Source organism: Fukomys damarensis, unplaced genomic scaffold (genome assembly GCF_012274545.1).
Source record: "Fukomys damarensis isolate Sample0158 unplaced genomic scaffold, DMR_v1.0_HiC HiC_scaffold_38, whole genome shotgun sequence".
NCBI lineage: Eukaryota > Metazoa > Chordata > Mammalia > Rodentia > Bathyergidae > Fukomys > Fukomys damarensis.
This window is the reverse complement of record NW_022900950.1, coordinates 77,417,051-77,439,034: the sequence shown is the minus strand read 5'-3', so window position 1 is coordinate 77,439,034 and position 21,984 is coordinate 77,417,051. Positions and strand designations below refer to the sequence as shown.

Here is a 21,984-nt window from a genome sequence, read left to right as displayed (position 1 = left end):
TAATGTTAAAATCATCCCAGAGGAAATAAACTATTCCTGTGATTATTATTGCATGAATGAGAAATGTAAGATGTCAAACAAAGGATTCTTTTTGCTTTGTTCTGTCATGAGCAGGTAAGACAAGAGTAAACTTTTTAGTGTAGCAAGTATCATAACCACTAGCAGGGACAATGATAATTCTATTTCTACACAATACTACACTGTATGTCAAAGGTGTGAGTTCTATCTCTACCCCTTACTAGATTAGTCAATTTGGACAATTTTAATGTATCACTTCATCCTGCTTACTCTCTCTTGCAAAACAGAAAGCTCAGTGATGTTTGGACCTTCATTGCTATCATCTGGGAAATTCCTCATGTTACAGGTCCTGAGCTGCATAAACCAGCATCTGCCTCGCGCTAAGCTTAAAAGAGACAGATCACGGTCTGCAGCATGACATCAACCCGACAACTATCACAGTCATTTTTTTGGAAGTCTTAATCGAGATACCTAGGAGGTAAACTGTGATTAGGGGGATTCTCTTCCCTCGAAATATGCGGTAATAACATAGAGTGCAGGCTTCCTTTCCACTGAGATTAACCTCAAGGCCTCAGCAAAAACAGTGCCTACCACAAGCCCGTGAAACAATTTTAGAAGCAATAAATTATGGCTAGTTCCATTTACGCAAATATTTTGATATCACAAGCTTGCTTATTCACACTGACCGACAGAGATGAAGAGCTACAGAGAGAAAGGTCAAGAAAGAGATGATGTTTTTGAAGTTAGTGTGGGGGGTTTCTGGTGAGAAAGGAGTAGGGGTTACATCAGCTGTCACATGGGAAAGCAATCTGGACCTCTCAGCAGACAGGGAGGAAAGCTTTCTTGCAATGTGAAAATTTATTCAGGCAATTTCCAAGTGCTTAAAGATAGCTATTCTATCTAGTGGGAAATATCTTCAGGCAAAGAAGTTTCAATGTGTTTTGGGTAATTAGTAAGTCCTTTACTACTTCACAAATATCTGCAGCATCAAAGTTTTGATTCACTTCATTGGAAGAATTTTTCACATCTTGAGTTCTTTGACTAAGACTTTGAAAATAACAATACATATAAGAAAGACTTGGGCATCTGAATAGATTTCTAAGCAGTGAGATTTTTATCACAAGATTTCATTTAAAGTTTTATCATATTAAACTTCATTTAAAGGTTCTCACAGCTCAAAAACAGGAAGGAAGTGCACTAGGTAAGATGGTACAGTCACACTCAGTAAAGGTGGGGCGCAGAGTGATACCAGGATGAGACAGGGCTGTTATGGTAATGGATTTCCAAAAAACTTTTCACTGAAATGATTACAATATGGAATTTATCAAAACATTAGTTATTTACCATTAAAAGCTAACTTTGAATTTAAAAGGATATAACCCAATGAGTTTTTATAAGTTAATAGCCTCACAAATCTGAATAAGGTTATCTTCAACATATTTTCAAGGAATTTCCCTAACATGGTATTTGGATAAAGAAAAAAAAAAGTTAGTGTTCCTATAAATGCGAGGATATTCTAGGAAGAACAGATCTTTCAGTGTTGAAAGGGATGTGAATCGGGGTGGGGATGTAGCTCTGTGGTTCCAGTGCCTGCCTCGCAAGCACAAGGACCTGAGTTTGATCCCCAGTATTAAATAAAAAGAAAGGAACATGAATCTTCATCTGAAACCCACTCCCTTTTAAGTAGATGTTTTAAGTGTATAATGGTAGGGAAAGCAAATTAAGGTAACCAAAGTCACACTGCTAATGACAAGTGACAGAGCTGGTTTTGGAGTCTCAGACATCTAAGCAGGGCTTGCTGCTAGCAATGAACGACTCTCAGGAAGGAAATTGTCAATTCATCCCTAGTAAACAGTCTAAGCCATCAGCATGACATGTGGAGCAGCATTTCACTACTTCTAGTAGTCGTCCCAGTAGTGCTGGGACAGTAGTGCTGAAAATGAATTCAGGAGTCTACCTTGCTGTGCATTGAAGAATCTTCTCTCTTCGAGTGTGCTCTGGGGTTTTAATAACCAAGATCAGGAATATAAATCTCTGCAATGGTACCTAAATGCGCTGATGGAAAGGAAGTAAAGAGGGATGTATGTCTATAAGGACACAGGTATATGTGTATATATATTTTTTTCTCCAGTGCTGGGGATTGAAACTGGACCTTCCCAATGCTAGGCTGGCCTACTACCACCACGTCGCACCCCAGCCCACAAAAGTGTATGTTGAAAAGTGTATGTTGAATATAGTTAAAATGAAAGAAAATATCTGACTTTGGCTGAGCACATCTCAACATCCAGGTATAGAGAAGCGAGGTGCTGGTGGCCTATGTCTTTGTGTTCTGAAACAGAGTGCAAAGAAGCAGCCTCCCCGATGGCCCATCTCTGAGTGGGCATCTGTGAATACACAGACATCTCGTCCTACCAACTGTTCTTAAGAGGGAGGATCCTGGGCCGGGAAGGTATCTCAGTGGTCCCACTGCCTGCCTTGCAAGCACAAGGACCCGAGTTTGATGCCTGGTACCCCCCACCACCAAAGGGGAAAGAGGATGCTGATACCAACATCTACTGCAACTAACACTTGCCCAATGAGTCTGTAAGCAAGTCATAAATACAATCACATCTTCAGAAGACTGCATTCAACTGGGATGAAGTTCTCTAATTTAGTTGGCCTAATGAAATGTTAAACTTTAAGTCTTTTCATAATGTTTTCTTTATATATGTATATATTTATTATATACTTTGATTTCTGAGACAGTCTGTACAGAAAACTTTTTTCTCCTTTCTAACTTCTATTTTCTAAGTGACATATTTGCACTTTTTATAGAATGGTGTATAATAATTTGATATAATGTAATGATGAAAGCAAGGCAGTGGCATTTCCATGCCCTCAAATGTTATCATTTCTATGCGTTTGGAATTTTCAAATTGTTTTCCTCTCAGTTTTGGGAGTGCATAATTCATTGAACTAGTTACTCTGTTGTGCTGTGTGTACCATTACAATTACTTTCCCACCTCCTATTCCCCTCTTGTTTTCTGCCCTCCACACCACACTTCTGACCTTCTAGACACCTCTATTTTGCATTCTACTTCCTTGTGATCAACATTTATAGCATCCACCAATGATACTGAGCTTCTGTGATATTTGCCCTTTCATGCCTGCTTATTTAACCAAATAGAAAGCCCTCTAGTTCTACCTATGTTGCTACAAATAACAAGGTTTCAGTTTTTATGGCTATATAGTATTATATTGTATACATTTTTAAATCATTCGGGGCTGATGAGTACCTTTATTTCATACCTTTGCTGTTGTGAAAACTGCTACAATAAGAATTGGCTGTAGGTATCTAGTATGATAATGGCATTTTCTTTGGAATACATACTTCCTCTTGCTTTGATAGTACTTATCCCATCCTCTGGCTACTTTCGAAGCAGTTCTGAAAGTGCTCTTTCCTCAGTGTCTTTAGTTGTGTTTTAGTGGCTGCTTGGAAGTCCTGAATGGATTCCAAACACTGACATTTCATGTTTATTTGCTTTTTTTCTTTTTTCTATTTTCTTTTTTAACTCTGGAGAAGAGCTAGAATTCACAAGGTGCCAGATCCAGTGAGTAAGGTGGATAAGGACCTCATTTAGTAGAAATTTGAAGTAGCACAGGCCTAGAACAAAATGTGTTGTTTGTGGGCTATAATTGGTAGCACACTTTAGAACACAGCCTCTGACTGCAGTGAACATGTTGAGCACTCTCCCCTCTCCTAAGGTCCAATGCACCCTCTTGCACTGAAGATCCAGCCTCTCCCTTGGGTAGAACTGGGCAGCCGCATGCACCAAACGTTGGGATCACATCTTGTACAGCCAGTAGTGGGATCGCTATGGTTACATGTAACAGTTCTTTCAACTTCCTGAGAACTCTGCACATGTCGCGCATGGTGGTTACACTAATTTCCATTCCTGTTGCTCTGTGCAGGATGTGTTCCCCTTCCTCTTCATCTGTACCAACGTCTGTTACCTTTTGAGTTTTAGAAACAGCCATTCTAGCAGGGGTGAGGTCTCATGGTAGTTTGGATTTGCACTTTTCTTCTGATTAGTAATTTTGAGAAACCTTTTCATATACCCATTGACTACTTATACATTATATTTCCAGAAACATCTATACAGATCACATTTCCATTTTAAAATCAGCGTACTTTTTTGAATAACTCACTGTCTGAGTTCCTTATAAATTCTGGATATTAAACCTTGTCTGAATAGTTTCAAATATTGCCATCTCATACTCTAGGTTGTCTCCTAGCTCTGGTGTTTCCGTACCTGTGCAAAATCTTCCTAACTTAGCGTAGCTCCATTTCTGTTTTCACTTTTGCTGACTGTCCTTTTAGGGTCTTAACAAAAAGTCTTTGCCCAAAGTGTTTCCTCACATTTTCCAGTGTAGTAGTTTCAGTTGATGTTTATATAAGGTGACAGACAGGGTTCACTTCCATTCTTCTGCATATGGATATCCAGTTTTTGCCAGCACTCTTTACTGAAGAGGCTGTGCTTCTTTAATATATGTTCTTGGAGACTACAGATGAGATTAGTTGGCTGTCAATATGAGGATTAATTACTGGATTTTACACTCTCTTCCACTGGAATGTGCCTATTTTTATGCTAGCACATTTCTGTTTGGATGAATATAGCTTTGTAGGAAGTGTTGAAGTCAGGTCTTGTAACATATTCAGCTTTGTTCTTCTTGCTCAAGATCGTGCTGGCTATCTGGCATGGTTTTTGTTTTTTTGTTTGTTTTTCATATGAATTTTAGGATGCTTGTGCCATCCTGTAAAGAATGATTTTGGTATTTGATTTTGGTATCCAAATCTGTATTTTTATTTGGGTAGTATGAATATATTAACAATGTTAATTCTTCCAATCCATGAATATGGGAGTTCTTTCTGTTTAGGTGTGTCAATTTTTCCATCCATGTTTTATAAATTTCACTGAAGAAATCTTTTAATTTGGGGGTTAAATTTATTTCTAGTTATTTTGTAGCTATTGTGAATGGGACTGCTTTTTAAAACGTATTTCTTGGATAGTTTATCAATGAGGTCTAAAAATGCTACTGCAAATTGCATACTGATTTTGTATCCTGAAAATTTAATGAACTCATTGATCAGCTCTATGTTTTTGGTGGAAGCCTTAGGGTTTTCCACATATGAGGTCTTACCATCTGCAAACAAGGCCAGTGTGACTTTCTGCTTTCCAAGCTGGATGCCTAGTACTTCTTTCTGTTAGCCAACTACTCTGGTTGGGACTTCCAGTACCTTGTTGAATAAGTGTGGTCAAAGTGGACATTCTTGTCTTGTTTGAGATCTTAAAGGAAGCACTTTCATTTTATCTGATTAAGCCTATCTCACATTAGTATGTTAGACATGGGTCTGTCACATGTAGTCTCTATTTTTTTAAGGTTACGTGCCTTCTACACTTCAAGGATTTTCATTATTTAAAAGGGTGCTGATTTTTTCATGAAATCCTTTTTCCATGTCTCTTGAGATGATTATGTGGCTTTTGTTCTCCAATCTGTTGATATGCTGCATGACATTCATTATGTCACATATGATGAACCATTCTTCCATTCCGGTAATAAATGCCACTTGCTCACTGGGTATAAACTCTTTGATGTGCTGTCGGTTTGCTGGTATTTTGCTGAGAATTTTTACAACCAAGTTTATCAGGATATCAATTAATAATTTTGCATTTTATGATTACTTCACCTTGTTCTGATTTTGCTATCAGTGTAATTTTGGCCACGTAAAATGAGTTTGTCAAAGTTTTCTCTTTTCAATTCTCTGGGGATAGTTTTAGAAACTTGGCATTAGCTCTTCAAATGTTTTGTAGAATTCCATAGTGAAGCTATCAGGTTTTTCTTGTTGTTGTTGTTGGGAAACATTTCGATATGGATTAAATTAAGGGATTAATTCTTTTAAGTTCACATTTTCTGTGTTCTTTTGGTTGGCTGCATTTATCCTGAAATTTATAAATTTGTTTCAGATTTTCCCACTTGTTTGTGTACAGTAATTTTTTGAATTGCTATTTCATCAGACATAGTGTTTCCTTCTCATCTCTTATTTTGTTTGAATCTTCATTCTTTTCTTGGATGGCTTGAATAAAACTTGGCATGATCCCTTTTCAAAAATTAATTGTTCATTTCATTAATTTTTTCTATTTAAAAATATTTTCTTAATTTCTTCCCCCCCATTAAGTTTATTGGTACATTTAAAGCAAACAATACACTTAAATTTATCACTGGGATCTTGTACCTTTACATGGTATGTCTTGGTTCTCATTTTTTTCCCCATGCCCCTGCCCTCCCTTCACCCTCTTCACCCATCTTTATTTCTTCAATTAACTTTGGGTTTGGTTTGTTCTTGCTTTTTTAGGTCCTTAAAGTGTATTATTATATTGTTTATTTGAAAGCTTTTTCTTCTTTTGCTATAGGCACTTTTTTCCTATGAACTTCCCTGTTATTATTGATTTTACTGTAATCTATAGCCCTGGGAATTTTATGCTTCCATTTCATTTTGGGAAATTTAATTTTTTTCCTTTTTTAATTTATTGATTTACTGGAACTCAAGAATGTGTTTTTCAGTTTCCATGTATATGTATGATTTCCAAGTTTCTTCCTGTCAATTTCCAATCTATGCTGTGATTACAGTGACACACGGCTCAATTTCCACTTTTAGAAGACCTGTTCAGACTTAGGTTGTGTCCTAACATACGAACTATCCCAGAGGAGGTTGTGGGGGGCATGGGAGGAGCAGCTTCTGCAGAAGTCCCAGCAGTGAGTGACAGCAGGGCTTGGGCAATGCGGGGGGTTTGTACAATGCACTTGACTTTAGGCCTTGCTTGGGTGAGTTCCACTGCTGGTGGGGGCCTCCAGGTAACCAGGGTCACGGAGCAAGTCCTCAGTACCCACATGGCGGAACACCACTGGTCCATGGGCTTCCAGCATCTGCAGTAGCAGTTGTGGGGTCGCGGAGGTGGACGACATGTCTGGGGCCTGGCTTGGTTGGGTCCAGTGTGGGGATGCAGGCTAGGGTGGCCTTGGCATCAGTCCCTGCAGATGAACCCAGTGAAAGTGCCTCACGCAGCCCGCAGCAGTGTGTGGAGATGTTCATGGCAGCAGGGCCCGGGAGCAGGACCGCAGGAAGCCGGCCTGCCCGGAGACTCTGCAGGAGTCAGGGCTGTAGGAAGGATGGGAGGTGGGCCCGGCAAGCAGCTCCCTCCTGCCACTCTGGGCTTCCTGGTCCCCTGCAGCACAGGACAATGCACAGGCTTGGGTGCTGGGGTCACAGGTGCACAGAGGAGTACAGTTGCCTTTGTGGGGCTGCAGTGTTTCCTGACTTGTGGTCTGATGGGCCAAGGACAGGGCCCAGCAGACTGGATTCTGAGAGCCGCTCTGTTCACATATCGCACTGTGCCTGGGAGCCTAGGTCTTAGGCTTTCTGGGAGATGATGTGAGCGCCTCCTGTAGGCAGAGCTGCCCTGTGCACCCCAGACAGCCCCGGGGCTGCCTCCAGGCCTGGGCGGGGTGGCTCTGTGGCAATCTTTTAGCTAGGACTGGCCGCATCTTTTTCCCCAATCACCCTTCCCCGTAACAGAAGTCTCCGGGCCTGGAGCCAGGGTGGCAGCTGCCCGGAGAGCTGAGCCTCCAGGTCTCCCAGGCTCGCAGGGCTCCTGTGCTCCCTTGCCGGGTTGCAGGGCTCACAGCAAAACAGCCATTCCTTGTCTGGTTTCTTTGTGCAGGAGGCATGTGTGGGGCATCTCTATTCAGCCATCCTGGGATTTCTCATTTTTCTGTCCCTCCCCCATTTTCAATAGTCACAGATGCCTTTGTCTCCCAGAAACAGTCTATGGGACTCACTGCTCGGCTGCCTCGCCTGAAGAAAACACTGTCCAGGAGCTAAACCTCGCTCCATGACTTCCGGCGGAAGTGGGCGTACCAGTGTGACGCACACTGCAGTGAGGGGCGGAAGGCTCCCCACTCACATTCTGTTCCTTCAGGAGTCAGTCAGATGCAGGGAAATCTCTCTAAGATTACTTACAAGGTCTTTGTTAAATGTGCTCTTTTAGCTTTTGTAAATTCTGAAAACAATCTTTCTCAAAGGTTAGGTTTTTCTTAAAGTCATTCAGTCAAAAATCTTAGGAGGAACATCAACTCCTAAATTTACTTAGAAATAAATTAATCAATTAGAAGTAAATCCTAAGTTGGCATCTGTGGTAGGAAAAAGGGGAGAGGAGGCAGGTTATTTGATGATAATTTATTTGATGAAGCTTCAGAAGGTAGCCGTGGTAGGAGGAAGTGGGTCACTGGACAGATGGGACGGATGCTTGAAAGGAATATTGTGTCCTCTCTCTCTCTCTTCCCTCTCCCTCCCCACCCCACGCCCCATCTCTGCTTTCCCATGTGCCTGGACATAATGCTCTACCTCACTACAGGCAACACAGAGCAGAGCCGAGTCACCAGCACTGAGCCCTCTGAAGTGGAGCCAAAGTTAACCTTTCCTTAATCAACCTCAGTTGACTTTTCTCAGGTACCTTTTCATATAAACAGAGTGCTGACTAACACACTAGGCAATCATCAGAAGGGAAGGAGGGAAGTCTAGGCAAAGAAAAAAAGAGATATTGGTAGTAGAAAAGGAGAAGCTAAGATATAGGAGAGAAGATAAAGGGCTGGTGAGGGCAAACACTGAAAATCCAGGCAGGAATCTGAGGAGTTACAGGATACATTCTTTCTCCATTTGGAGTGTTGATTTTGAACATTTCAAAACATAAAACCAAAACATCCCATTAACCAACAGCACAGTCCCTTGATCTCAGCCATAGTGAGAACCCCACCCTTCATTTTAAGCCCTCTTGGGAAGGACTGTTTTTAAAAAATTTTTTAAAGTAAATGCTACAGAGTTCAAAGAATAACAAAACTATAAATTATGCCATTGAGCTAAGTATAACCAAAAGACTTGCTGGAAAGGGCACTGACAAAATTTGCATAACAGAAAGAAGTTTATTCCGTTGCAGAAGGGAAGGTAGGAAAAATAGTTACTGCAAATTTCAAAGCTCACATGAACTATCTGACCTTAACATCAACAGGAGCACTTATCACTTTGGCACTACAAGCACCTCTTTTTCCTCAAGATGGAAAGAGATAGGTCTGATTTCAAGAACCATTTCTCTGCCAACTACAGTGGATCACTTCAGCTCCGAGAAGGGGCCTGCAACCTTAATCTTGCTTATGTAATGCACAATGTTGGTTCCGCTCATGGCAAAAAGCCGGGCTGTGGACACCTGGTCCACACCATCCAATCAAACTTCTTCCCAGAATTCTTGTAGGAAATGCTTTGCCTTCATGGCTTTCTTTGCCATCTGACTTGGACAGATTCCTAGAGACTGAAGTCATCTATAGAAACAGAGAGAGAGCTAAAGAGACTCGAAAGTACTATTTTAGAACCTGGATAAAAATCTACACCTTGGAATTTCTAAGACATTACCCAAACCATTTTTCTAGACTGGTTAGAATCACTGGCTAACTATATGTGGTACCTCAAAACTAAGAGTCCTAGCGTAATACTTCCTTGTACGAATTCCACCATCTTTCCACTACCTATCAGGGAACGTATCGTGATATACTACACACCTCCAGCAGATCTGTAAGATTCATCCCCAACACAACACAGTGCTGTTCCTAGGGCCCATGTAAAACTTCCCTGTAGTCACTAATAAAGAAGAGAAAGGCAATCTTCTCCCTATGATAACAGAGTGAATATTTGGCACACAAAGTTACTGTTCTATCTTTAATACAAATGTTAAAATTGGCCATTTTGTTCCGCTAGTACTTGTGTGCTGAGGCAAAAGATAATTTGGATTTTTTCACAGCATCCCCCCACCAGCTTTCAGAATCAACCCCTGGACCTTGCACATGCTAGGCAAACTCACTACCACTGAGCTACGACCCTAGCCCCAAGAATTCAGATTTGAAAAGAAAGCACTGGCGTTCTTTACACAAGTGCGAGTGCACACCCACCTCCCCACACCCACGGAGCCCTAAGGAAGAAGGGAGCACTGGTAGGAGCAATGTGATCAATCAGCAAAGAACTGCACAGTGTACCAGGCCAAGGGATTATCTGCCTGTGATGTTTTGTGTTTGAGAAATAAGAAAATGCCTTCAACTACTCCATTTGCCTGCACTCTCTCCTCCGATGCATTCTGTGGTCTTGTCAGAAGTGTCTTCCTAAAAAAACAGGCAGCATATGATTCTGCTCTGCCACAAAATCCTCAGCGTGGACGGCAGGAGGAAGGTCATTCAAATCCAGGTGAGCAGTCCAGGTTTCTGAGTCGAAGCCTTTCCCTGTTTGTTCCTGTCGTGCATGCCCCGCTTTAGAGAAACTCAGTGTTGCCCAGGATTCCTCATGTAATCTGGCCAGTCTGGCTAGAACTCTGCTTCCTGTCTCACCCACCTATTGTTTTACATCAATTAACTTTTACTGAGCACCTATTAAGTTGCTAGACAGCTGCTAAAGTCTTACTGCTTTTCAGGGCCCGCTGTGTTCTGTGTTCCATGCCTGACCCACCTGTGACTGACCTTCCCGCAGTTCAACATGAACATCGCTTCGCATTTCTGCCCCAGCACACATCTGTGTTGCCTGCAGGGTCACAGCCTTCCCCTTCCTCCTTCCTACCAGCAGAGAGCTGTTCAGTTGACTGCTACGATCCGAATGTTTGTGTTTCCCATGCCTGCCTCCACCACATGCGGGTTGGATTCTAACCTTCAAGGTGACAGTAGTGGGACATGAAAGGAATTCGTGTTGTCACAAAAGACTTCCTCCTCCCTTCCACCACATGAGCACTCAGTGGGCCCCACAGAACCAGCCACCACATGGGCCGCACCCAGTCTTGGCCTTCCTGCCTCCAGAACTGGGAGACCTAAATTTCTATAGTGTATCAGCCACCCAGGTCGAGGGACTTTGTTACGGCAGCTCAAATATGGATTTGGATCTTTCAGAGCTAAAATGGGAGAAGACTCAATGCCAAATACAGACTCGCCATGGCTCTTCTTCCCCTCGGTCAATAGAAATCAGCAGCAGTTGACTGCAACTGCTGAACTCCGGGCCTCACAGCCCTTGCCCGGCCGTTTCCACTGTTTCTACACTTGCACCACACACCTCGACTCTCCCTCAGTCCTCACGCAGTCCGCGCACGGAGACATCATCTGAACCGAACTGCAGATGAAGGAAATCTGGTGCTGCTCGTCCCTCTCTGTGCACTACGAAAGCCGGCACAATGGGATCCCATCCCCACGGCACACGATAAAGTCCAGCCGGCTTCATCAACACGATGTAACACCACCTAGGGGGCAGCATTTCAGTCCCTTCAAAATGATCCAAGATAAAATGTTCTAAGGGATGCAGAGATTCAGCTCCACAGAACCACAGCCAACGTGGGTCCTAACCACCATGCCTGGCCCGGCATAACCCCGGTGATTCCTATCACATGGCTTCCCCACATGCTCTAAGTACATAACACCACTGGAGTGGTGTGTGGGTCTTCACGACAGGCCTCTGCCACTGTGAGCCCAGGAATGGACTGAAGTCTTGCGATACTAGCTTAGGGTAAACCAGAGATGATCCAGCTGGAACGAAGTCACTTCTGTTGCGACCACTGTAGGCGCCACCTTTCCCAGCCCAAGGCAAGGAGATCCACTGATTTCACTGCCACTGAGGACCACGTTTCTCCACGTCCACAATCCGTGGCACTTTGTGCAATTTTGGACCCGTTCCCTTCCTTGTCTTGGTCTCAAGGCACCTTGGGGCCGGTTTTCACACACTGGGACTGAGTTGTCCCAGAAAAGTAACTTTAATTTTTATTTGATGTAAAAGAAATTTTTGTACATAATGATTGCATTCATTGTGGGAACTGGTGACATTCCTCAATTCCCCTTTCCAGCATCACATTCATTCATCTATCTTACAGGTCCTTCCAGAGTTAACTGTCACGCATAAAAATTAACAACGGACTAAGCGGCCAAAAAGCATATAAAACACGTAAGGCAATTAAACTAAGTTGACTATACTACATTTATATGAAATGATACCAAGGCACTTGTCGATACATTCTCCTCCATGGATTGCAACCACCTTTTCTCTTCTTTCCTTCTTCCTTTTATCTGTCTTACTTTGCATTTGGGGCAAACACTGATTAGTGTTAGAAGTTGCTAAATATATATTTCTTATTAGTACCAAGAGACAGAGAAATTGATGTCTACTTTCTTTCTAAATTAGTAGAAATGCATAACGGAATATGAAGATCAAGTAGACAGAAAAATGAATACAAAAGCAATTTATGAAGTAAATAGTAGAATAGGCTCCAAGTATTCATAAAAATCAATTCCATAGAGAAAATGTAAAGATATTATTCATCCAGGCATACATTTCAATAAGCATGGACACATACAAACAAGTAAAGAAGGCAGGCAAGCAATAATAATACACGTTGAGCAAAAAAATACTAATGAAGCTAAACCTCTCTGGATGTGCGTGTGCATTCACTGACGTAAGCGCAGGGGGTTTGCAGACCAGGAGGAAGATGGGAAGAACATTGCTGCTGCACCAGCACTCCCTAGCAATCCTGCTGTCTCGGAAGCAGGAAACACAAGGACAGGAGAAACTTGCAGAGACAAAGAGCCTGAAACTCTACAACTAAATGCATGTCCTGGGAAGGACAGAAAAGCGACAGAAGTGCGGAAACTGCTGACACGGAAGGAAGCCTGCGAACAGTGAACGGGCCAGGAGGAATGTTACTTTATCAGTTGTGCACGCCGCCCTCGTGTGACAGGGTAACGGGGAGGAGCCTGTGTCACAGAATTCGGAAGCATTCTGCACTCCCAGACACATTCCAGAAATCCAAAGTCATTCCAAATTTAAGTTATTTTTAAAAAGGTAAATTTTCTAAAATCAAGAAGATAAAGATATACACAAATACAATCAACAGTTTAATAAGAACAGAAAAAACTATAGTAAAAAACTGAAAGGAGGATAAATTTTTTTCCACAAACCATACTTTTTCCATAAATGCAGAATAATTCCCAGAATTGTGAGAATAGGTAAAAGAGCTTTAAAAATTTGCCAGACAAGAAAGATTAACATGAAAAATTGTTTGTAGCTCTGTCCATCGGCAATATAGAATTAGAAAACATAATTTTCAAAAAAAGGCATTTAGAAATAATCTATGCAAAATATAGCAATATAACAATAAATTTAAATAACAGATTTACAAAATATTTTAAAGAAAACGTCAAAACCGTATAGGTCTAAAAGAAGATTGCAGCGAATGGAAAGACAAAAGTTCTTGAGGATAGAAGGCATTATTATAATAATTTTCTTCAACATGATCTATAGGTGCTATGGAAAAAGTATTTACAGTCTAAAATGTGTATCACAGTGAAGGATACACGTTCGTCCCCTCAGCTCTTCCCCTCACTTGGAACACATCTTTGCTGGCTGCAGTTCTGCACGTTCCTTTTCATGAGTCTGCTAACTGCCCTGCTGTGGCAGAGCTGATCTCCTGAATTAATGCAAAACGCTGACCTTTTGTGGCCAATGGGATTCTGCAGATGAGCTGGAAGATGGCGCAGTGGCAGATCTGGTGACCAGGGAGGACGGGAAGGCCCAGTGCTGTTGTTATGAGTCTGCCTGCCTTGTGGAAGGTGCCCAGCAGCGGCCATCACCTTCATTTTTGATAACAGTTCAGGGACCTTAGCAAAAGAGGCCTTGCAGAGCTGCTTCAGGAAGTGCCACAAACGAGGGATAAGTGTGTTCACAGCACGGGAGAGCACTGTAAGGTGATTACTGGCAAAGTGTCTCTTGCTATAATTATTTACAAAATAGTATTCACGGTATTTTCTAATAAGCCTTTGTACAGTGAAACCTCTTGGGATAAAAACTGTCACAGTTTACAAGGAACTTTACAGCTTCACTTGAAAATATATTAAAAGGCAAAATAGCCAAGGAGTCCCCAAGGAGAAGAAAATGAGTTGAGAATTCTCTACCACAGGCTTCTAAACGTGCCAGGTAACTAAGACAGTCGTTTAGTGAAGAAAGACACAGCTGGCCAAAGGGACAGAGGGGCTGTGAAACATCAGACCAAGAAGAGAACTCCCATGCATGGGAGCTGGCATTCTACAACCGATAATGAGAAATTACTGGACACCCTCACGAAAACCACCCGTGTTTCGCTTCACAAAACACACACCAATGTGTCAGGAACTGAAACAGGAGAGACAAAGTTGTAATAGTCCAACAGGTAAATGAAATCTACAGGAAGCATATGGCCAGGTACCTCACTGTTACTGGGTAACAGAAAGTATTAGTGGACGGTTATAAATATGAACAGTTTTCAGCCTTATTCAGTAATCAGAAAACAAAATTTATGCTTAGTTACAATTCATAGTGTTTCACCAAAACCCAAAGCTGCAGATGATGTTGTACAGCAGAATTTTTTGCAATTTTGGTGGAAGTGTAAACTGGTCACTTTCAATAATTTGACTCTACTTAGTAGCATGGAAAATATAGACATCTTTAGACTGCTAACCATTCTTGGGTCTCTACTTGGCTTTCTTGTTCTTGTGCACAAAGGGAACTAGAAAGAAGCCAAGCATTCCTGAAAAGAAGAGACTAAAAAGGCTAACAAATTATACTGTGGAATACTAGATATCAAAGAAAATGAATGAACTAAGATATAGGCATCCACAAAAACTAACTTTAAACACTTAATATTTTAGGTTTGTCAAATACCTCTCCAAATCTCTTTTCACATTTTTAATTTCAAAACAGGGTCTCCCTAACACTTTTAAGTTGCACAGCCTGGGCTCAAACTTGAAATCCCCCGGCCTCAGGCTCCCAGAACACTGGGATTTCAGTCATGCACCTCCATGCTCAGCTTGAGTAATATAAATAAGCGAGACCCTGCTCTACAGGGTCTAAAATCATAGATGTCAGGGGACAAAACAACATGGAATACATAACCATAAAAGGAAAAAAATGTGAGAAAGTAAGTGTGAAAGACAAAAACTCTGACGTGCAAAGCTTGTTTCATCTGCACTGAAATACTTATCTGTCATACATGATAAAATGAGGATTCTCTTTTAACTTGTACATCAGAGACAAAGAACCCTGCACAGAAGTTCAAGTGAAATATTTTCTTGATACACAAATGCGACTGAAGTGAGAAATCTTCAAGACCACCCAACCTTGAGAAATGCATTCCTGGGGGATTTACAGAGGAATATCTGTATGACATACAGTAGGTGGTTTCTCGCTTGGGTGAAATATTCTGGCTGATTTTGGTTCATGAATGCTGCTAAAAGAATTATAGAAATTCCTAACTGGCAAGAAATAATGGTAGCCTAAATTTGAAATTCTGCTTTCAGACTGTAATTCTTCTGTGGTGAAATATTCAAACTTTGTATTCCTCTGCATGTGTATTTGCGTGTGTGTGTGTGTGTGTGTGTGTGCAGATGTACCTAGATAATATATACACCCATAGATGCTTTCGGCTCTATTCTTTTAATAGTTTATAGTTTTTTATTTGGCTGTCAGGAAAATTAAATAAAAAATTATTAGCACGAATGGTAATTTAAGGTTTCTGGCACAATGCTGTTTCTGTACTCAGTTTTTAATTCTCTGCACTTTATTTTAAATGTTTTCTAGCCTATATATACTTTTCAGTAAAAATCGTCTCAAATGATTATAGAAGGTAGACAATAATGATTATAAATGTGTCTTGTTTTTAAATGAAGAATTTAAATGAAATTGGAACTTAAATGAAATCATAAATCCTTAGACTGTCAGAGAAACAAAGAAAGATGCCATTTAGCTAAAATCCATGAAGCAACGGGAAAGACACCAGTGCTGTAGGCTGAGGCTTCGGAGGGTGACAACTTACTTGCAGATGTCGTCTTCCGGGTCCTCCAGCCCAAATCGCTCGTCAAAGGTAAGCTGTATCCACATGTTTTCCTCCACCGCTACCAGTCTCCACACCAAGACCATGTTTCTCGGGTAAGCATGAGGGAACCTGGGGCTGTGAATGGTCCCATTGGCAGACACGGTGATGATCCTTTCATGCTGGGGGTCTTGCACTCCTGGAGCAAAAACACAGAGGTGCACATTCACCGAGGTCAAACATCTCAAAAGTTATCCCAAAACAGTTCTTTGTTCTTCACATTTTGCACCAAACAGGTGCTAAATATACCATGTAAGACCAGCACCTCTTTTTTCCTTCAGAATTTATGCAATAAAACAGCATTTTAATTTTATTGCAAAAACACCTATGTCTATTTATTTACTCATGTATTTATATTTATTTATTTTTGATACCAGGGATTGATACTTAGGATTGAACTGAGGCAGGTGGCAGAACCACTGAGCCAAATCCCCGGAACAGTCTATTTATATTTGAAAGGATACAGAATTAGTCTTTATCAATCTAATTACTAAAATGTTAATCGCCAACTCCTTTTTTTTTTTTGTAATCACCAACTCTTTTGGATTCTCTAAAATCACAATAAACTTGAGTGAGGATTCTTTTTGCCAACAAATGATCAAAGATAAGCATATTACAATAAGGATTAATTTGTTATTTTATTTTGTACAGTACAAAATCATGTCTAAGTTCATTAGTCATGGAATATTTTTGCATCTGTGAGATGAGATTATTTTATACCTGCTGAAATATGTTACTAATAAATCTCTTCTTTTGGTTAAAATTTTGGTGGGGAAAGAACGGAGGAGCAGGGTAAAATGGAACTCAGATATGCATGTTCTTATACCCACTCAGGTGAGAGTCAATAATGAAAGTGTATAATACATATTTGTACAATGAACAGTCATTTACACCCAAAAACCCCACAAACTAAGATAGTTACAGTCTTCAGGCTAAGTCCATTTATCCCTTTTTAAAATCCAATACAAAAATTTTAACTTTTATTCAATTTTTAATATGATTTCCTACAGATCTTTAAAAGTCTTAGGCAGCTGCACCCTGAACATGCGATGTAAGGCACAGCAAGATACCTGACACTTTGGGTTGAATTCTTACATACTTTTAATATGAAGAGAATGATAAATACTAACTAGTAAAATTAAATCTATAAACTGTTTTCAAATCTTTCTTTTTACAATGTTTTAGAGCTGTTTATATATAAAATAGGAGCTTATATTTTGGCATCTAATATTTTAATGAATTAATTTTCTCAGAAGTTACTAAAACTTAATATCTGCCCAGTGTATCTCAACAAACACCTATATCCAAGGTACTCCTCACAAATACAGCAGTGTTTACTTTTTCGTTTACAATCTAGAGAATGGCATGTCTATTCAAAGATCTGAATTCTATTTTTAAACCCTTAGTCAGAAAAGTTCATGGCTAAAATGTGTATCCTTAAATTTGTGTTTACATCTTTTCTCTATATAATTCCTAACGTCATTGGACTATAATTAAATATGCTTTACAGACTAACAATCTAGGCTCTATTTGTGGTACAGGAAAAGTAAATTTTCTTTTAAGTTAAACTGCCACTTCCCCCAAATCCACCCCAACATGCAGTGAGGCTTGCCACCAAGCACGTGATTTTCAGATGACCATCAGTGGCATGGAAATCTCAAGCAGCTGGGCCTCTAATCAAAAGAAGGAAAGAAAGACAGAGGAGGAAGAGAAGAAGGGAGGGCGGAAGGGAGACAGGGAGAAACCAAGTAGGCAACCAATACTGAATCCTACCAAATTAGGCCTCTCCACTGCCATCTGTTCTGTAAACATGCATATTTTCAAACATACAACATTACTAGTATTTTAAGGATGACGTAAATACATAGAATTTTATGACTATTTTAATGAAACTTTGTTTTTCTTATCCCAAGGAATGATCTACTCAAAGTACCAATGAAATAAAATACAGATTTATAGTCAATCACTAAAATATTGACATGATCTTTTTCATGATTTATCCTGAGATAGGAATACATCTTACATATCTGAGATAATAAAAGAAGAAATATACATGAATACTAAATTTGAAAAATTATACACAATGTCAAATTACTGGGCCCACCCTTCTTAAGGTAAAAATAGTAAAAACAAAAATTAAGTAAAATTACAAAAAGAGAAAAATATGCAGATAATATAAATGTAAAATTATTGACTATATAAACATATATAGCTCAATTGTATATATATATATATATATAGTATATATCTGTATGTTTTAAATCAGTTTAGCAATAAAATCCAAGCAATCCCATAATATTTGGTACTTATTCCATACACCTGGTACTTTAAAAGTTTTAATTACTACGGATGAAAGAGTATAGTAGTAAGAGAATCATAAAAAGCAATAAAAATTGTGATGGCCCAAAATGTTATATTAATAAAGGTAACACTAAAAAATACGCAACTCATAAAGAAAGATAAATCAACCTCCTCTCTAAGTTGATATTTTAAGTGGACTTTACCAGAAAAGAACTGTAGGAATGAAAATTAGGCAAAAAGAAACAGACCTCCAGTCTTGGTTTGGTTTGGGAGTTCTAGAGAGTCCTGCTTCTGTGTCTCTCAAAGGCTGTCCCACTCTGCCTCACAGAGCTCGAGGCTCCACAGACACCGCAAGATGTGCTGAGGGTGCACACTTCCAGAGGCGCTGTTTTCAAATCATGTGAAAAGGTGTTTCTTCAAAAGTTCCTATATCTATTTCCAAACTTTGCTTGATAAACACATAATCACTGGTCTTATCTGCATTTTGTGAACGGTTTTCCTTGTGCTTATCTTGCTAGCCTGTTCATATAACTAATTAGCAAATCTCACTTTAACAGCAGTAGAAACCTTATGGCCCATGACACACACAGACACAACTCTGTGCAGATAGATATACAAAGATATCCACTGACTCTGTGATTTAGTAAACCTTTGCCTACAAAATCCAGAGTAATTTCATCCCAACCTTATTCACCTGGAGAGAGAGACAATAGGCCCAAATCCCATGGCACTGATAAATGTATCCTCATCAACTGAATCTACAGGGAAACATCTGATGGATATGCTTGTTAGGTTAAACTCTGACTGTAAATACACAAGAATAGTACTTACACTGCACAGAAAATCAGACTCTAGTTTTTGTTCCACTGCAAGCTCAATCTACCATTTTTCCTATCTTTGGACCAATATCAAAGCAAAAGAAAAGCAACAAAACTAGCATAATCCACCATAAAATCAAATCTCCTGCAAATCAAAGGACAAATAGACACCAAGGAGGAAAGAGAAAAAGGGATTGCTGTATGCAACAAAATATACAACCGCTAAAGTTACCTCAGTTGTGTCCAGTTGAGGCTCCTGAGCTGCTCCTCTCACAAGACTACTCATTACTGTCCTCCTCGAGGGAAGGAAAGGCCAAACGTTACACACTGAGGACCTGTCCCTCATCAGGTGCTATCCATGGGCTCCGGACACCAGACACTGAACAGAGCCTCACCCTCTTAATGTGACAGCTTCCAGGTTTGCAACTTATTTCACCTCGGGGGCAAGTACTCTCATAAGTTAACACTCAAATGACAACTCAGTGCCAATGCTGGCTTTTCAGAACATGACTGGAGATTCACTTTGCACACTCCCTCAGGACTGCATATTTGAATCATAACACATGTATTCATTTTTTTCTTTTTTTACTACCACACTGTGATTTCCAGAAGGCAAATGATTTTTACTGACATCCAAAACCGATACTACATCAGTGCCCGGCACATGTAATGACCTAATGCACACAGAGTATAAATAAACTTGATACCCTACAACAGGACAAAATAATTTTATGTGTCATTTCCAGATTTCATTCTTTACTCCTAAGTTTACAAGATAAAGTTAAAAACAGTTTACAATGTGTGTTCTCCACTCAGGCCCTTCAATTCACATTAAATGGGTATTTTGCTCATTTTTAAATTCATCTGCTGCAATACACACACACACACACACTTCTATATATGATGAAATATGCGTATGATTATACATATGAAGGTGATAGGCCCTAGAGTACTCATTATTGAGATTTTCCATTTTCTCAATGTGCCTCCATGTTTGTGAAAATCATCTTCTATAATTTTAGCACACTCTGACAATGCCACAGTTATAAAATTAAAGTTCAAATTTATGAACCCATTGACAATACTTGATAGCTGGATTTTCTTACAAATGAGATAATCAAATATTTGTTTAAAGTAAAAAAAAAAACTACAAAGCCATCTCTAAGTAAAGGAGAAACATTTCACGAATACAACTCAAACAGAATGGAAAAGAAAACTTGCTGACAAGTGTTGAGTTTCCTGCGGTCATGGAACAGAATAATGGGATGCAAGACCAAGTACAGGACTGGTCGTATGCATCAAGACTTCAGTTTCACCACGCGCAAATGGGTTACGCAGAAGCAGTGACGGTAGGCAGTGATTTAAACTATGCGAGTCCCTTGCACCCGCATAGTCGATTGGAGAGGGAGAAAAGGAAGCATCTTTCTAGCATTGTACCATTTCCTGATGCTATCTTAAAACAGGGGCTGAAATTGTCTTGATTCAAAAGGAAAAGTACAGGAGTGGAGTCATTCACCCCTTCTCACACCACGGCAACGCAGTGAATGGGGCCAATGTCTGGGAAGAGCACAGCAAGCTTCCAGATGCCGGAGGGAGAGGGAAAAGCTCTGCCCCTTCCCACCATCCCCACCATCCCTGGGAAGCAGGTGCTTACTGGTAAAATCAGGGCTGATTCTATCCAGGAGATGCTGGAAAAGTAATGTAAGCACGTCCCCATCATCGCACAGGGTCACTGCAATGGGCCAATCCGAGGGAGCCCAGCGGTTTTTCTGATCTCAACATTTGAGGGGAAACAATTTGGGGTGAAGACCACTGTGGCCACTTAGCCTTCACATTGGAACCCGATCTGGGGAGAACTCCCAGGCACAGAAGTGGCACACATCCTCATACAGAAAAGCGGACCTGAGGCTGAGCTCAAGCCACACAAGCAAGTCCCTCCGTGCTGAGCAAATGTTTGTGACTTTCTGAGGCGCCATCATGGGTGTGAGCCTGTTAGTCTGGAGGCGTCGTGAGTATCAGTAAAAAGACACAGCAATGAAGACCTACACATCTTTTTAACTGAGGTTTGTGATGTAGAAATGGTAAAGCTCTGACAACATGGCATTTTAGCTTTGGGGTGATATTAAAAATAACTTATTTTGGTTTATGTAATAAGACTGTTTTAAAGGCTCTCTGTGATTATTATTAACAATCATCTTCTTTTCTATTATGGTACAGGATAAATACTCAAATATACACACAGAGACTCTCGGTAAAGCCTTTGCATACACCAGTTAGTAACACACACAAACACACTCACACACACACAGCCAGGCAGTGAGATGTGTGATGGTGTGATGTGTTTAGGCAGTGGTGCTTCTCTGATTCTGTCCGGCTGTCCATCACCTCAGACACTACGAAGAGGCCAGAAACCAGAACACGTAAAAGAGAGAAATAAGGAATAGTTCACATTATAAAAGAAATGTTTACCTAAAGATGAAGATAGCAGCTTATGCAAAAATGTAGTCAATGTGGGAAGTTTTAATAGATTATCAGGAGTATCTGCAATACTTCAAGCAACAAAACACATATATACATCCAGTAATATTTCATGTCAAAGACTAGCTGACAGATAAGCACAAATTCATATTGCATAACCTATAAAGACAAATTTACTTAAGGGAGAAAATATTTTCAGGAACTATACACCTGCTTTGCAGGGTCTATCAATTATGTACATGTCTTGGATATACAATTGACCAAATTGTTTGAGTTTCCAAGCAATTCCAAAAATTGGAAGTGGTTATCTATTTCTTTGAGGGCTTGAAATGTCTAGATAATATATGGCATTTTGATAGGAA

General features: G+C 40.2%; 1 protein-coding gene across 6 annotated transcripts in view; it reads right to left on the bottom strand.

The window, feature by feature from the left end:
- Positions 1–21,984, bottom strand: part of Pdgfc (platelet derived growth factor C) — a 201,032-nt gene that overhangs the window by 83,263 nt on the left and 95,785 nt on the right. For all 6 annotated transcript variants that reach the window (XM_010627967.3, XM_010627966.3, XM_010627965.3 and 3 more), the window contains exon 2: positions 15,969–16,164. In XM_010627967.3, the coding sequence (XP_010626269.1) occupies positions 15,969–16,072 (104 nt within the window). In that variant the 5' untranslated portion in view covers positions 16,073–16,164. The remainder of the gene's footprint in view (positions 1–15,968; positions 16,165–21,984) is intronic.